Consider the following 18881-nt stretch of genomic DNA (forward strand, 5'->3'; position numbering starts at 1 on the left):
TATCATGCATGGACCATTTCACATTCATATTATCCAAAAACCATTACAACACCACCATATCATGATGATGATCATCATCTCTAACTGTTTTTTTTTTTCAAAAACAAACCTCTAATACAACAACAACAACAAAAAAATTGGACATTAAAAGTTGTGTTGTTTTCAAATGAATGACCAATTCACGAAAGAGAAAGCGAGACAATGAACAGTTGTTTCATCAGCTGAAAGAACCTTCCATGCAATAGCTTGTTCGTATGAAATATGTCGCCCCATTGTTGACATACATATTCCACCAGGTAAATGTGCATAACCCTTTAAAGAAAAATAAAAACCCGTGATTTATTTTTCGTTATAATGTATAAAGTCATAATCTTTTTTAAAAAAATTGAAGTTATGAAGTAGTTGTAGTAGTAAATAATACTTGTTGCATGATTTTGGCGAATTCAGGGACAAGAGCTTTTCTTCCAGAATCATCGAACATTTTGTCTAGTGTGATGTCTTGTAAGGCTACAAGAGTAGTTTCTAACATGTCAAGTCCTGCTTGATTGGCAAATACGAAAACTGGCATCGACTGGAGAAAAAAATGAAATGAAATGGGTGAGAAATGATTGGTTTAAAAAAGATATTGAGAAAGATGATGTGTTATTTAAAATAGTCTTTTTTGTACCTTTAAAGAACAGCATAAAATAGCATCTTGATGTTGCCAAAGATCTTTTAGGAGTGATTCCCCAACAACAGAACCACAACTTAGCAGATCTGCTCCTAAATGGTACCTGGATATAATAAGAATTTAAATAAATAAATAAATAACAAAGAGTCAAAAATCAGAAAAAACCTAAGAATCAAGAATTATAAAACCAAGAATAAAAAAAACCAAGATTTAACTATCAAGACAAAAAAAAAAAAAAAAAAAAAAAAAAAAAAGAATAAGAATCAAGAAACTAAGATTCAACAATCAAGAATATAAATAAATAAATAAACAAGAATAAAAAATACCAAGAACCAAGAATAAATAAATAAACAAGAATCGAAAATACCAAGAACCAAAAATCAAGAAAACCAAGATTCTAAATAAAACAAAAAAAACAAGATTCAAAAATCAAGAGTAAAAAAAAAAAAAAAACAAGAAATAAGAATCAAGAAACCAAGATTCAACAATCAAGAATAAAAAATTTTAAATTTTAAAAATTTGAAAAAATAAAAACAAGAATAAGAATCAAGAAACCAAGATTCAACAATCAAGAATCAAAAAAAAAAAAACAAGAATAAGAATCAAGAAAACAAGATTCAACAATCAAGAATCAAAAAAGCAAGAATCAGAATCAAGAAACCAAAAAGAATCATCAATCAAAAATCAAAAAATCAAGATTCAAGAATCAAAAAACCAAAAAGAATCTCAAGCATCAAAAAACCAAGAAACCAAGATTCAAGAATCAAAAAAACAAAATTCAAGAGTCAAAAAAACAAATGAATCAAAGAGGGAGAAAAAAAAATTCAACAATAAAGAATCAAAAAACCAAGATTCAAGAATCAAGACACCAAGAATAAAGAATTTGTAATGAAGTGAAAAAAAAAAAACAAAAAAGCTTACGTGTAGCTATGGCAGATCCATTGAGCTAAAGTGAGTGCTTCAGGAGAACCAGGAGACGATTTGGGTCCCACACAAGGACTCAACCCAGCAGGAGAAATCGCCATAGCCACTCTCTGAACCGAATTTATGACACTCCTAACATACTGTCGCGCCATTGTCGCGACACTTTCTGCTAAATTATTCTCAAAAGGGAATTGAAACGCAATAGTCAACACAGATCTCATGTTTTGGCATGACATCGACATATCACCACCTGAACCATGGTTATTACTTGCATCAAGACTCGAAGTCAAATCCAATGTTCTATGTGCATTCACCATTGTGTTGTTCTTCACATCATTTGATTTTGGATCCAATGGAATTATTCTAAATCCAGAAGGAACAAGAGGCGCATCATCAGGAAACATTTCATCAATTGGAGCAAATATCAACTCTGAACATGCTCCCACTGCATTTTCATCGATCCCACTACATAGCTATATTCAAAATTTATATAATCAAAATCTTTTAAATTCCGTTTTTTTATAAAATGTTTCCTTAAGATGAAATTTGTTGAAAAAGAAATTAAACCTGTAAGAGATGAATGTCACGTGACATGAAGGAATCTTCTTGTCCAAGTGCGTGTCCTTCGAGTCTTACGACTTCAAGCATCTGTTTGTAACAGGAAAGTATAAAGACGAAAATACCCATGGATTCCAATTCCTTTTCACCTAAAGCTTCTAGGGCTTGTTTTATACAAGTGGAAAATTACCTCTTCGTGTTCAATTGTGTGACCAAGGGGCATGATGATTTGGCTACCTGTGAATCTTGTGGGTCGCATTCCCGGGTATGAATACGGGTTTGGTTTAACCGAAGCAGCAGAATAAGCGTCGACATTGAAATCGGCCCATTCGGATCGATGTTCCCTTAAAAATCGAACAAGAACCGCTGGAGGGACATTCTGGGTACGAAAAAGATCAATTAAGTTACAGAAATGCCCCTGTATTTAGCTGATTTTCGCAATTTTGGTCCTTAAAGATGGATGGTTTTAGATATTAGGAGTTAAGGACTTACTTGGAATAACATTGAGGCTTTTGCGCAAAGAATCCCACCAAGAAACGAAAGGGAATTGGAGGGATTCATGGAGTTGTTTAGATTTTTTGATGAATTCACAGCGATGATTACATCTTCAACACCATCACAGTTCATTAACGACCATCCATCATCGCTGAATCCATTGATGGCATCGTTGAATCCTCTGTAATTGGAAATTGGAATTGTAAATTTCATATCACGAAAATTGAAGAAACTTTTGAATCCTACCTGCTTAATCTTTGACTTAAAGTCCTCAAAACAGCGGGTTGTCTTCCCAATCCATAAACTATTTCTCCACTAGACTCCTGTGCTATTTGTCTAATATATCGCAAAGCCTAAATCCAAAATGGAAATCAAATTAACCAAAAAATAAACCATTTATGATCAAAATCAATTAAGCGTATAAAGTTAATTCCAATTTTACAATTCTACTCACTGCAATTGTCATCTTTTGAGCAACAATTTTGGAAGATTCATAGAGAGGACGAAGAACTTCAGGCACACTCCATGCCTAACACACGATAAAGGTTTCAATTATAGCAACCAAGTTTTGTAAATCAATCAAAATTATAAAATTAAAGTTTACTTTTTGGTGAATTACCTCGAGATTTAGATGATCAACTATGTGAATAATGGATCCACCACCTTCACAAGGGCGAATTAGGTATCCACTTGGTAAAATTTCTCCTCTTACAAATTGTGTAGCAGAAGCTGGATTTGGGCCAGCTCCAGAACCCGAAAGGGATCTTTCACACACCTTAATAAAATACCAAAAAAGATGACAATTTTATTTACCCTTTTGAGAAATTAAACCAAAAACGTTAAATTTTATAACAAGTTTCATAAAAAAAAAATGTACCACGAGACTTCCGTTTTCTAAAGTTGTTGTGTATCTTAATGTCCAGAAATCGCGTGCAGGAGCCAATGTGGTTGGAGCAAAGATCTAAACAAAATTTATAAATTAAAATTTATAAAAAAATTCAAATCGATTTGTAATTATATTTATATTTATGTTTATTTATATTTTACCTGGGTATATACAAGTTCAATTGTGCCTCCATTTCCAGCAGGAAACATTGTGAAAACTTCAAGATTCCGACATTCACGAAACCACGAAGGACGATCTTTAAGAATTTCTACAATCTGAGAATTTTTTTAAAGAATTTAAATCTTGAAAATTATAAATATATAAAAATTAGGGAATTTTTTTTTTTTTTACCTTTGTGGGCTCTAAACTTACAAGACCGCAGGCTCTAGCTGCCACTCCACTGCAACTCTGTGAAATGGCAAAGATCCCAACCGAATCCGGACCAGGCTGAAATAAAAATAAAAAAAGATTCAATTTTTATTAAAAAAAATTATACATTTTTAATCAAAGATTTATGTGAATTAATTCTATAAATAGTTAACAAAAAAAAACCTTCATCCCAGGCATCTGGACCCAATCGACAGCAGTTCCTGTAGCCTTTGAAAGGAACTCTGCCAAAGTTTCCTCTGCAATGGAGAGGAGTCTTCAAGAAATATAAATAATAATAATTAGATCCAAATGTTTATATAATAAATACAAAAGACTGAATTATGGAATTAAGAAATTAAGAAATTAAGAAATTACCCAGCTGGGTTATTGGCGTCTCTAAGAGAATGCTGGGGAGTGGTGACGACAGATTCACAGCTTACATCAGTTGACTGAAAAGAATGAGGAATTTTTTTTATAAAAATCGGATCTTGTTTTTTATTAATGATTAAAGATTTGGGGAATTTAAGAATATACAGTGTGTAATTGTTGGCGCATATATCCATTCTCGTTTACAAGTTGAGACACTTGTTTTTGCAGTCGATCGTTTTCCTCCATTAATAACTTGTTCATGGCGGATAGTTTCTTGTTCACAGTTTGAAGACGAGAAGACTCTTTTCGTTGCTTCTCTCGACATCTAAAATCGAATCGTAATTCAAAGGGGAAAAATAAGATTCGTAACACAATCGATTTTATCTACATTTCTATTTCCCCCACTCGGAAATATAAAATCGCTTGTTTTAAGTAGTGAATTCGGAAATGGCAATGGCAGAAAGTTCTAGATTTACTCATAATGCATGTAACTAGATCAAATAAATGAAGAAGCTTAAAGTAGAGATGAAATCATGTAAGATCGTATTTAAGAGAAAACGAAGGATACCCAATTTCAGAAAAATAACAGGAAAGAAAGAAATCAATGTTTATACCTGCGATTTTGAAACCAGACTTTGATTTGTTTAGGTTCTATGTTGGACAAAATAGGGCATTCTCGGATTAATTGTTGTCTTCTCAAAGAACTGGGTTTTGGGCATTCTGCATAAACTCTCTCTAAAGCTTCAACTTGCTCCGTCGTATACCGGACATACTTCCCGTTATCCAACTGGTGTTTGGTGATGCTTGTATTGTTGCTGATCTCCTTATGCTGTTGATGCTGAACTACCATCGCCATTTTCAGAAATCGCTAAATCTCGGTTGTTTAATTCCTCAAATTCTTTCAAGTTTTGAGGTATGAACAAGTGTTTGTTCGTTTGCGAAATGAGAGACGAAGAGAATTGATTTGAAGAGACGAAAACAACCCCGATTCTTCCCAGAAGATTCCCACAGAAATACAGAGAGAGAAAGAGAGAGTACTCTTCGCTTTTGTTTTAAGTTCACACACCCAAAATTCACAGAAGGGAAAGTTGTAACTTACAACTAATATACAGACAAAAACAGTCCTGTTTCTTTTCCGTCTCTTTTTAACCAGTTCGATCGAACTCTGTGTACACACTTTTAATCTACCACGAAAATCTTCAAACGTTTCACAAATTCAACATTTCAACTCCCCTTCAAAATCTCCAAAACACAAAAACCTTATCGATTTCGAACTTTACAAACAAAAAAACAGAAACAGAAACAGAAAGAAGAAGAAGAAAGGGGTGTTTGAAGCTCTCCCTATCTTCTTGACGTGTAGAAGAAGAGGAGGCAACAGTTGCAGGTTTAGAGGGATGGGCGAATGAAGAAGAGAGGAGAAGAAGCAGAGGAAGAAGAAACCCTAGACATGTTTGTTACAGGAGAAATCAGCAACACAACAAATGCAGAGAGAGAAAAAATCAAAGGGAAAAATGGAGAGAAGAATTACACACACTAGAGTTTACAGAAGCACACAGCTCCTGTCTGAGAGCTAAAAAGAAGAGAGAGAAAGATGAAGAGAGAGAGAGAGAGTGAGAGAGAGAGAGAGAGAGAGAGAGAGAGTCGTCTCGGAAATCGAAAAATGACAGTGTTATATGCTGCTGGTGCGCGCAGCCTCGAGCCAGCCTTTGTTTGTGCAATATAAATATAAAAATATATTATATTCATTAATTTATATACTACTATTAAAAATTAATAGTTTTTGATATATTGTTAAATACTATGTTGGATTAAATATAGAAAATAATTAATTGTTCTCTTTCAATATGTTGTATGTATATATCTCGTTCTTGTTTCAAAGATATATTGTATTATAAAAGGTTTGGTATGAAAATTTAGTAAAACGTGGCTCAAAGTAATAAAGAGAGATAATCAAATGATTAATTGAGTTGGATTCATGAAAATATAGCATGTTAGATACCATATATAATTTTGTATATTTATGTATGTGTTTTATGAACATACTATTTGATTTTTTAAAGTTATCATCAAATACTTTAAATAATATAGTTTAATAACTTTTTGTAGTATTTTATAAGTAAATAAATAGCTCAATACTCTTTTTATGATATTTCTAGATCAAAAGTATTTTCTTAAAAATGTTAATAATTTGTTATAGTTTATGTCACTAACCATATGTATGTATAGATAATAGACAAAATTTCATAAATGGTTCTTGTGTTTTTAGATATAGTCTTTAAGTTTAAAAAATCTCCTAATTGGTCCCTGTTGTTTTAAAAATTTTAATAAGCGGTTATTTTTGCTCACTCTGTCAATTTTTTACTGTTAAATGTCATTTTATTAACATAATATGAGGGTATTTATGTCATTTCACTACCACAATGACCATTTATGATGTTTTGTCTTATTTAAAAAAAAATGAAATATATTATTTTGTAACATCTTGATTTCCAGGTATTCCATTTATGCCCTTGGTCTAAGAATTGTTTGCAAATTGGTCCTTAATGGCATTTTTGTAATTTTGGAGATTTCTTGCGTACATTATACATACGTGGTTTGGACCCAAAACCCTAATATTTAGGGTTTGTGCACTATTTAAACACATTTATATCCCCATTAACCTTTCTTTCGTTAGCCTTCAACCTCATTTCATACCCTAGCTAACCCTAATCTTTAGAGTGAAACAATCTTGACCATGAGTGTGCATTTTAGTATTCTTGAAGGAGGAAGAAGGAAGAGGAAACCATCTTAGAAAAGTGGAGCACTTTGGATCCAGGATCATATCATCATTTGACACCATTTGGAGATAAAAAGTTTTGATCTTGATAAAGTTTTATTTAGATCTTGTTTAGCCATGGGTTTGTGTTCTTTTTGGTCCCATAAGCTTGGTATTATAAGTATGGATTACTTTAATTCATATAAGTTGTCCTTTCAGACGTTTTGAGTGTTTAGAAGCATAAAAAAAGTAATTTTGGGCCTTAGTTTCATTACATGCATGAACTAGGATGTCTTAATGAGTTAAGAAGTTAGGGCTTTTCGTATTGAGCATTTCATAGACATGCAAGACCATAAAGTTGGAAACTTTATGGTTAAGGATATCATTTGAAGAGTAGATATGGGTTTTAGAGGAAATAGATTAATGAATTAAGCTCTTGATAGAAAGGGAAAGGAGGCAGCTGTGTACGTTGGGGTACCCCAGGTACGTTGCACGTATGATGTCAACGACCCCATTTACGGTCAAGAATCAAGTATGCTAAGCGTACAAGCTGAGTACGTTGGGCATACTCAGCTGAGTCGACTTAGTTAACTTTTTGACACCAGGATTTGATCTAGGGGTACTTTGGGTATTTTGATTATAAGTTAAGTTTGGTCATGTTCCAATGAATAGGTAACCGGTAGAGTTGATATTTGAAGCAGTGTCCTGTTCAACAATCCTTTCAGGCTGAGAGGTGAGTTTTTTCTCACTGTACTTGTTGGTCGAAGGCACTAATGCCTGCCCACTGAGTTATGTATCATGGTTTAGAGGATGTTGTTATGCTGTAGTGATATGTTAGATCTATGTCATAGTATATAGGATGTTGCTATGTTGTAGTGATGTGTGGATCTGTATGTTTGTCTGTTGATTGGTTATATGATTATATGTTGATGGATATGTATTATTTGTTATGTGTATGTCGACATGGTATGATGGGCTTGAAATTGTGTTGCTTTTTGCTATCAGTCAACAAACTGGGGCATTCCAACCGGAAGGTTGTGGGCTAGGGGTAATCCGACCAGGAGGTTGTGGACCCAACATGTATTAGGCAATCCAACCAAAAGATTGTGGGTCAGGGCATTCCAACCGGAAGGTTATGGGTCATGGGTAATCCAAGCAGGAGGTTGTGTATCCAATATATGTTTCGTTATATGTGATGGGTTTTGAGCATTCTAACACTTCCTAAGTGTACATGCAACCCTAATAAACCTTGGATCTATGTTTGACTAAGATACATGCAAATAATTATTTTTCCAAGGTTCTTATCCTATCTAGCATGGCATGGGGAACTTGAATCAAATAAAGCTAGTAGAATTACTTACCTTGTAGTTGTAGTTGATTGCTTGGAGTTTTAGAGCCTAGCACCAATAGTATGGATGCCTCAAATGGAAATCACAAATCACCACAAACTTGGAACTTTGAGAGAATAGTAACTTCTTCTTGAAATCGGCCCTCTTGCTTACCCACCACAACTAGTGTGATTTCAAGAACCAAAGCCTCCTTTATATAGTGTGGTGGATTAGGGTTACATCCATGTAAACCCTAATACCCATGTCTCTTCATTTCCATGAGATCCATGGGTTAAAGCTCCATGGAGCATCCATGGACTTTCCATGCAAGCCTAGCCCATTCCAAATAAGCATTAACCCACACTATATAAGTATAGGAGCCCATATTTAATTAGTAATACGTTTGATCTCTAAATTAATCCTAGATTAATTATAGATCAATACTAATTAAATAATATGATCTTATATTAATATATTAGAACTTATAATATATTAATAAATCATAACTTATACTACTCTCCAAAGATTATCCATAAATTGTTCGGGTGAAGTGCAACCCAAAAGGACCATGCCGGATCGGGTCAAGTACATAACAAATATAGTTATGGACTTAGACACTATATCCAACAGTCTCCCACTTGGATAAGTCTAATAACTATAGTTGCAAGTATGACTTCAGGAACCGATCAGCAATCGTAGCTCTTTGAACTCTGTTGAACTAGAACGCGCCATTTTAGATAAGGGATCATATAATCCTCTGTTCTAGATATCAGTCGGACAAATACATGAAACATGGTCTTACTTATTGTCCAACATTTGTTTCCCGATTTCCGATTTGTTTGACATAGAACTTAACTGAACACATCAATTTAGTTCTGACCGGGCCCGGTACAAAGGTCAAAACAAAATCATCGAGGGGCCCAGATATCGCTTCTAATCCTAGAAGGAACAGATAAACTTTGACTCATATGTTTGCTCTACTACTTGTTGAATTACACACAAAGGTACATTTTATGACATCGAGTTACCAATGCGTTTTCGTACAATCAATACATAACCAACTCATAGGTAACAAATCATATCTCTAGGTTTGAAGACTTATATGATATTACCGTCTCACGATCACTTGAGATAAATTCCATGAAGTGATTCCAGTGAGCGTGGGTTGAGTCCAATGCTCAGAACTTATGAGCACTCATGATGGTTGTAGTCATGTCCAACATCTTAGACCTTTGCAACCAATCATGACAGTCTTGATTCATACCTACTTTCGACATATGACCGACTGTGGAGGTTCGAATAATATGATATACCGAACATAATTATTTTGGAAGTCAAAACATGCAAAAGAAATATAGTAAAAGATTGACAAGTGATAGCAACACTTCACTCATAAATAACAACTTTTATTTATCATCAAATGTCAATTACGTTTTACAAATTTCGAGATTATCTAACTACTAAAACTAATATCATCCTTCAGCCCTATGCTCCGAGCATGCTGGAGATGCTTAGCCCGAGTCAGTCCCTTCGTGAGGGGATCTGTTGGGTTCTCATCCGATGATACCCTCTTTGCCACGAGGATTCCTTCTTCTATTCGATGTCTGATGAAGTGATATTTTCTGTCAATGTGTCTGGATCTCCCATGATCTCTTGGTTCCTTGGCTAAGGCAGCCGCACTATTGCTGTCACAGAAAATCTCCATTGGATCCTTTATAGTTGGTACAACTCTAAGGTCTCCGATGAAGTTCTTTAGCCATATAGCCTCCTTTGCAGCCTCGCTTGCTGCTATATACTGTGATTCACAAGTGGAATCGGCCACTGTCTCCTGCTTGGAACTTTTCCAAGTAATTGCCCCTCCGTTTAGGGTAAAGACCCAGCCCGACTGAGAGCGAAAATTATCCATGTCAATCTGGAAGCTAGCATCACTGTACCCTACAACTTTCAATTCATCACTCCCACCAAGGGTAAGGACCCAGTCCTAAGTCCTTTGCAGGTACTTGAGGATATTCTTTACCGCAGTCCAGTGTGCCTTGCCAGGGTTCCCCTGATACCTGCTAACCATGCTCAAAGCAAAGACTACATCAGGTTGAGTACACATCATAACATACATGATCGATCCTACAACTGAAGCATAAGGTAGTCGACTCATTTCTGCTATCTCAGCCTCAGTACTAGGGCTTTGTGTCTTACTCAATCTAGCGTTACTCTGAATGGGTAACTCACCTTTCTTGGATTTATGCATGTTGAATCTTTTCAACACTTTGTCCACATAGGTGCTTTGGCTAAGTCCAATTAGTCTTTTACTCATGTTTCTCAAAATCATTATCCCTAGGATATAGGTAGCTTCACCGAGGTCCTTCATAGCGAAACACTTCCCAAGCCAGGACTTTACTTCCTGCAGGGTTGGGATGTCATTTCCTATGAGTAGTATGTCATCCACATACAGTACCAAAAAGCTGACTATGCTCCCACTAGCCTTGATATAGACACAAGATTCATCTTCACTCCTTGAAAAGCCAAATTCTTTGACTTTCTCATCAAAGAAAAGATTCCATCTGCGAGGTGCATGTTTCAATCCATAAATGGATTTCTCGAGTTTACACACTCTATTGGGGGTACTCTGTATTGACAAAACCTTCTGGCTGAACCATGTAAACATCTTCAGCCAACTTTCCATTAAGGAAAGCGGCTTTGACATCCATTTGCCTATTACTTTTATGAAAAACAAACTCATCGAATTTTAATTTAAAACTCTTTTAAAATTCAAAAAAAACCTTTAAAATCCATAGAAAATTCTCGATAATTCGTAGCAAACCCACTCACTCACTTTCCTTGATTTCTAGAAATGGTGGTTTATATAATATATATATATATATATATATATATATATATATATATATATATATATATATATATATAAACCAGGATAATCACGACCCCAAAGGTAATTTCATATTTATTTCACGAATGTCGTGGGTGCATCTGTAGAAATGATGATTTGGATATTTCCTTTGGCATCACAAAACAAAATATCTTTAAATTTTTAGGAAACACTCACTCCCTCCATTTGCAAACTAATGTAAATTTTCACATTCAATAGAATCATAACTTTTTAAACCAACCACAATCTATACACACTCACACACATCACACATGACACACACATATCACACAGTCACATACATGATCACTTCTCAAACACACACTGCACTAACAGAAAAAGAAACCAAAGTGAGAATATTGTGACAGATAAAAATGCAATTAAAATGCTTCTATATTCATATAAATCCCAAAATTTGTTGCCTAAATTCTATTATTGTCACGTCAAAATAAAATTTATATTTGGAACTTACGTATCATTCGATTCCTCTTTCCCTACGACTCATTTTCACATTCGGAAAGTAGCATCAAACTCTACAAATAAAAAGATAATCATTGCAAGAAATAATAAAAAAGTAAGATAATAAAAAATGATATTTATACAAAAAAAACCTTTCTTGATGTCACTTTCTCGATCCTTATTGATATGTTCCAGTAATACAAGTCATGTTTCAAGGTTGGCACTCGTGGTTTCCCATTCAAATAACAAGTTGAGCCTTCATCTAATATCACTAATATGACACCATCAGTTAGGGAATGTATAATCAGTTACACTTAAGTAAATCATAAGATGCTAGAAATAGTTGAAAATAATTGTGATAAAGACAAACCTGCGTTTTCCGATGAACAACTTTATATAACAAAAGTACCATAATATTTGATAACAAGAGAGGATTGCTCTGAGTATGACTACCATTTTTTATACTGATTCATGGCTACAGTTGTACTAAAATTCATCATTACTCATCATTAAAGTTGTATAAAACACGCACATCAAATAAAATTAATGCCAAAGTTTAAGTATGTGGTTTATGGGCATGAGTCATGAAAAAGATAAAAATTCTAAAAACCTATTTAAGAAAAACATCAAACATGTTGTATGCAACCTAATTGGAAGAGTGGATGTTGGAAATTGACCAACCTTAATCACACACAAGTAACATATGTAGATAATGTGAAGGAGAAACATAATTGTAAAACCTCTGGCCTCATGTGTTAAAGAAGAATGTGATGCTTATTAGCGATTTTATACTTCATACCAAAAAGGAAAACATGATCATGAGAATGCTTTGCAATAGAAAGAATTATATTGACCATTGCAATATAGGCTTTTTATAATTCAGTTAACATGACATTCTAGTGTTGTATAACTGATAGTTCTAAGAAAGACGATTTATGTTGTTTTAGCTTATAAACATGTATAATCCTTCACTGACAATAGAGATCATTCAAGAAACATGTTGAAAAAATATAAATATGAAGGAAAATGATTATTACCAAAAATAACAATTATGCTAAAGGCACTTATAATACTTGAAACATTTATCATAAAACCACTCGTTTATAGTTTCTTGTCAACAACCTTATCATTATTTTCAATAGCAATACACTTATGATGGATCTTTACAATGTGAGATCAATAAAAAGGTATTTGGCGACTGTAATCTATCAACATATAAGCAACACAAAACTTTCACTAATTTAAGTAGTTAAAGTAAGAGGCCATGAGGAAATAATAAATATTTTATCAACTGGTATATTTAAGCTTGTACCACTTCCAGGTAAATAAGTTATAAGAGAAAGAACCTTGGTGCCATCAAGAAGAGAAGCACTATGTAATCAAAATAGTCGGAGGCAACTGTCCATGTAAGTGATGAGAATCTCTTTCCCTCTCGGTGAAAACAACTATCTTGGCATGGCGTCAATCTATCAAAAGCAAAGTGTATCCACTAAAAAATACCAATTGTTTAACTCTAGGAGTAAAATTATTGTGGTAGAAGTTACTTTTACATCACAATAGCTCTTAAGTTGACCATCTAACTTCCACCTCCAACTTTGAAAATCCATTATGTTAAAAAAATTGAACTAATTAGTAAATATAAGGAATGTTAAAAAGGATAATAAACAATCAAACAACATGTAGATCCATATATAAGAATCTACTTACTTGTTCCCCACATGAAACAATCCCTCTGGACCCAAATCCTAGTCTTCAAAACGATTGCCAACTTTCGCCCTATTTCACTTGTGAAACAATTGAAAAACCCTAGACGACAAATGTAAATTCAGAACCTACCTTGAGTTCAAATTAACTAACAGATTCGTATTCTTACCTTCGCACTATTGTTGAAAAATAAAAGGAAGAGTTGTTGTATGGAGGAAAGGCGGTGTAGAATGCACCTATTAATTAATGGACATGTATCTTTAAGGAAGCAGGATGTGACAAGCTGCTTTGGGGAAAATGTCGAAAATGAAGAAAAACCTATTGTGAAGTCTCCTGTCTCAGTCTGTCGTAAGAGATTGAGCATTTCAAACCCTTTCGTTAAGAAGCAATCGCGACAATTTATCTCGATCATTTCATCGAGCAGGTGGTAGGAAAAACTAGAAGTAGATATTTAGATAAAAAGAACATCATGTAATTTCCGAATAGAACATCGACCAAATATATAATTGAACTACTGAAGTCAAAAATCTTTAAAAAACATCCACAATGTAACTTTTGAATAGAATGTAATTTCCGAATAGAACATCAACCAAATAAGTTGCTATTTGAACAAAGGGACAAGCAATCAACTATATGCACAACAAAGGTGCAATTAATTACGGGGACGTGAAGTATGATATTTAAGAACATGAGATAGATAGAGAGAGACGCTGAAGACAATGGAGGAACACGGACATTAGTAGTGGAGGGGCCGAAACTGGAACTAAAATTTGATTGGTAGCTATGATTTATCAATAAACATTTATACTTTTCGTTTATGAGTAGGTTTTTTATATTTATAAACTAGGTTATGAACACTAGATTAACTACCAATGAAAAACTAGGTTTGATCTAAATGTATTTTTTTTTTCATATTTTATTTTTCTAAAAACACATGTAAGTTTTTGTCTTATTTTTTCCAAACATAATTTTACTAACATATCTATTTGTCTTCTCAAAACCTAATTACACAAATAAAGTAGAAATACAAAAAGTTAAAGAAAAATGAAATACATCTCACAATTTAAGCTCAAGCAAATAGACGCATTTAAAATATCTAAGCAAAAGAAATAAAAAAGTTGACTTCTAATAACAAATTACTAACAAATATATAAGCATTTACCATATATGGTATTGGCTTCATGACTTTGGAAAAAAGTCAAAAGCTATTACTATAGTTTGCAACATAGGGTGTTGTTTTTTATAGTAAAACACTAAATATAGAAACCCACACAATACACAATGTCACATACTCTTCTTTATGATACTAATATACTATATCTTCTTAAAAGAAAGAGGTAGTTTGGACTTACAAATACAAGGCTGCAGAGGTGAACCGAAAAGTTCTCAGGCGGAGACCCCAAACGGCGTCGAAATTCAGTAACTCAAATGTTTAAACTAGAGAAGAAATTAACCCATAGTGACGAAGAGGACGAGAAACTGGTGTCAACCATGATGGTTAAGGGCAATGTTTTCATATTTATCTTGAGGGATTTTTAGTTATTTTTCTTATTCAGGGTATTATTAAATAGTTTAAAATTTAAACTTTTATTTTTGTGGATAAGTTTTCCTTCGAATTAGGAAGCTCGGGTACTAATATATTTTATTGAAATATTAGTTTTTCTTCAAAAAAGGAATTTTAGGTTCTGAAAAAAGTTGTATTTTTGTTGTTCTATTGTTCCTTTGAAGTGTTTCTTTACAAATAGGTATTAGAAGGTTAAAAAGCAATTTGGGGGGGGGGGGGATGGCCTCCTCTGGCCCTTAAAGGGATCCACCACTAGTTGAAGATAACATAGTCTTGTTCTTCAAGATTAATGATTCACATAGAAGAGGGGAATCTGTATTAGATTGCAGTATTGGGTAACCCAATAAGCTTAGTGGGACATAGGTGCTGCTGGAATGGAAGTCGGTGAACATGCAACTAAAGACAAGCAGTGGTATCAGAGAGGTTCGTGGTCCAAATTATGGGATTTCTAGACCGCCCATAAATTGAACCCAAAAAAACCTAACATCCGCCCAAAAATTTAAAGACATCCCAATTGAAATAACCTAAAACCATGGATCATCCACTATATACCCCACCCAACAAGCAAAACTCAACTAAAATTCAGCAAAATTCAAGAAAATTGCCATAAAAATACTTGGTAAACTGTCAATGTGTAACATCCCGACTCTTAGGTATAAAATTTATATATTTATTTTTGGGATTTAATGAGTGACTCGACGAGCTGTATGCCCGACTTGTCGAGTAGAGTCGGATTGGTCACGTGTGTTTAATGACCAACTCGATGAGTCAGAGAGCCGACTCGCCGAGTTGGCGCTGTGTGAGGAAACCCTGAATCTTTGGGTTTGTGTCCTGTTTAAAGGGCCTTAAGCCCTCATTTCCGCCTCACCAGCCACCCAACTCTCCTGTGTGAACCCCTAATCGCCTAGAGTGAGCCAAGAGAGATAAGAGAGTTAATTTTGGGCATTTTTGTGATCTTTTGGAGGAGAAGTGGAGAGCATCAAAGCTTGGATCAAGATGAGGCTTTTGGATCCAGAGATTCCTCAGAGATTTGCTTCAGTTAGAGGTAAAAAGATGCTAACTTGATCATTTCCTTACGAGATCTTGGTTTAGGGAGTTTTTAGGGTTTTCTCCCATCCATCTTATGTCATTAAGTCATTTAAGCATGACTTGAGGTTGAAACCTCAGATCTGGACTGTAGGGAGCCTTGTGAGTCCAAAGACTCGAGCTTTATTGAGCTGGAGGCAAGCTCTTGTGTATCTAGCCCTTGTTGGTGCTTGTATTGGAATTCTGAGCCTAATATGTCATGTATGCACGTAAAGCTTCCAACTTTACGTGATATTCGAGCCTTAGGAAGTTAGATCCTGAGTATGGGGTATCAGTTATGCCCTAAAACGTATGAATGAGAATTCGACTTAAGGGACTCGACGAGTCGATGAGCTGACTCGACGAGTCGGTTGGAGTTGGTCCCGATGAGTTTGACCACACTTTAACTCGGCGAGTTGACGGGTCAACTCGGCGAATTGAGTTGGAACTTCATGAGGGTTCTGAGGAACCGAAGGGACTCGATGAGACGCATAGATGCACTCGACGAGTTGGATCAACATGGACCGTTGACTCGAGTGTTGACTTCTGTTGACTTTAGGGTTTGGTCAACTTGAGGGATGGAGGTCATGGAGGGGTAAAATGGTATTTTACCCAACCCAAGAGTTAAATAGGGACTAACATGAGTTTATCTAGAGTTGTGATCTTTAAGTGATAATTAGAGATGCTTATTACATGTAGGCGGGGTTTAGACTGTTCGAGGGGTATTCAGTTCCTTGCTTGCTTACGAGGTGAGTCTTCTCACTATACTTACCTAGAGTGGTAACCTTTGTGTGACCGGAGGGTCTTATGTGCTTATATTGAGTATTGTGATATCCTGCATTATGTCTTTGTGATTTATGTTGTGTATTATTCCGAACTTACCGAGTTAGGACCGGAGGGTCCACCCGAGTTGTGGGAGCGGAGGGTTCCACTGAGACACATTGACCGGAGGGTCTTATTCGAGTATAGCCATGAGAGGATAATGAGATGTGTGTGATACTTTGGGGAACTCACTAAGCTTTGTGCTTACCATGTTATGTGATGTGTGTTTCAGGTACTTATCAAAATCGCGGGAAGGCGTCAACTTGATTATACACACGAGATGAAGTTATGTTTTAAGGATCCTGGATTTCCATTCAATGATTAAGGATATGCGATTTTGGATAATTTGATACTTGGGGGTTTTTGTGAAATGTGTTAATGAGAATTATGAGATTTTAAAATGAAAATTTTGTTTGAAAATTTACGGTGTTACACAATGCCTCCACGTTATCCACTTTCTACAAATTCTAAAAAGGGAGCCTTTATATATATATATATATATATATATATATATATATATATATATATATATATATATATATATATATATATAAAACGAGGTTTCAAACGAGAACCATTATTAACAAGGAACCAAATAACCAATCGTGAGCGTCGGAAATCATAATTATCAACAATCAAAGTGAATGGATGTAAAGTTTTACATTGGCGCGCACACACACACACACACACACACACACACACCAGATTATACAAAAAATCCACATCGTTTTTGTGTTTTAATTTTTTAGTCCATGTTTTTATCGAAAAACACCTGAATATACAGTTGTTCATGATTTTTCGTAATTTTCCATAGATATAGTATTAATGAAACAATAACATAAATATAGTCTTAATGAAAAAAATAATATATGAATAGTCCGAACGAAAAAATAATACACAGATAGTCATAACGGAGAAACAATACATAGATAGTCATAACGAAAAAAAGCAACACACTGATAGTCTAAATGAAAATAAAAATAACACAAAAATAATCGGAACAAAAAAATATAATAATAATAATAATAATAATAATAATAATAATAATAATAATATGTATTTATTAAAAATAATAAAAATAACAAAAAGACTAAATTATAGAAATGGTCCTTATGGTTTGGTCGAATTCTGAGGTTTGGTCCTTAAGTTTATAAATTTAAGAGGTTACACCAGTGTGGTTTGTGAAAAATGCACTGCAGGTCATTGGTCTATATAAAATAACCAAATTACCATTTTTTTTTCTTTTTCTTTTAACAATTATATATATATATATATATATATATATATATATATATATATATATATATATATTATTGTTTTCATCTTTATTTTATAGAATTAATGCAAGATTATTTATAAAATTATTTTTATTTTTTAAATCAATTATCTCATCATATTATTTATTTAATTATTTATTTTTTACTTTATTTATTTATCTTTGTTTCTATATTCTAAAAATCTTTATAATATATTTGACGTTTTATATAAATATATTTTTTAATGTTGTTTTTTTGATGTTTTTTTTTAAATTATATAATGATTTTTTTTGACTTTTTTTTCGAATAAACGTACTAAAACTATAACCCGAATAACTATGAGTCTTCTAATAAAATTATTTAATATTTAATTTTTTCATTTTCTTTATATATATATATATATATATATATATATATATATATATATATATATATATATATATATATATATATATATATATATAGGCTCACTTATGGTTTTTTTTTCTAGAAATAGTTATACGAAAAAATATAATTATTTAGACAATAAATGAAGAAACACTGAAATATAAACTAGAGTTCGCAAAAATCGGCCCAACCTGCCAATCCAACCCGAAACTAACTTAAAATTAGTAGATTGGGTTGAGATTTTTAACCCATTTAACTTAAATGGGTCAACCCGTCTAACCCATATAACGATATAGGTTGTGTTGGATAAAAATGATCAACCCGTTTTCAACCTGTTAACTCATTTAACTTTAATATATATAAATATATATATATATATATATATA

The 18881-nt window shown here is 33.6% G+C and overlaps 1 protein-coding gene across 1 annotated transcript; it reads right to left on the reverse strand.

The window, feature by feature from the left end:
- LOC145058777 (homeobox-leucine zipper protein REVOLUTA-like) lies at positions 1–5905 on the reverse strand. Its single transcript, XM_079006680.1, has 17 exons — positions 4886–5905; positions 4437–4596; positions 4278–4351; positions 4086–4176; positions 3885–3980; positions 3695–3808; positions 3525–3608; positions 3267–3422; positions 3102–3176; positions 2894–3000; positions 2645–2828; positions 2343–2531; positions 2162–2242; positions 1592–2067; positions 668–773; positions 422–571; positions 1–312 (listed from the first exon to the last, which is right to left on the reverse strand). The coding sequence occupies exons 1-17, from the start codon at positions 5125–5127 to the stop codon at positions 163–165; spliced, it is 2535 nt and encodes an 844-aa protein (XP_078862806.1). The 5' UTR covers positions 5128–5905; the 3' UTR covers positions 1–162.
- Positions 5906–18881: the final 12976 nt, after the last annotated feature.

Source organism: Lactuca serriola, chromosome 6 (genome assembly GCF_051521515.1).
Source record: "Lactuca serriola cultivar US96UC23 chromosome 6, Lser_US96UC23_V15, whole genome shotgun sequence".
NCBI classification, from domain to species: domain Eukaryota; kingdom Viridiplantae; phylum Streptophyta; class Magnoliopsida; order Asterales; family Asteraceae; genus Lactuca; species Lactuca serriola.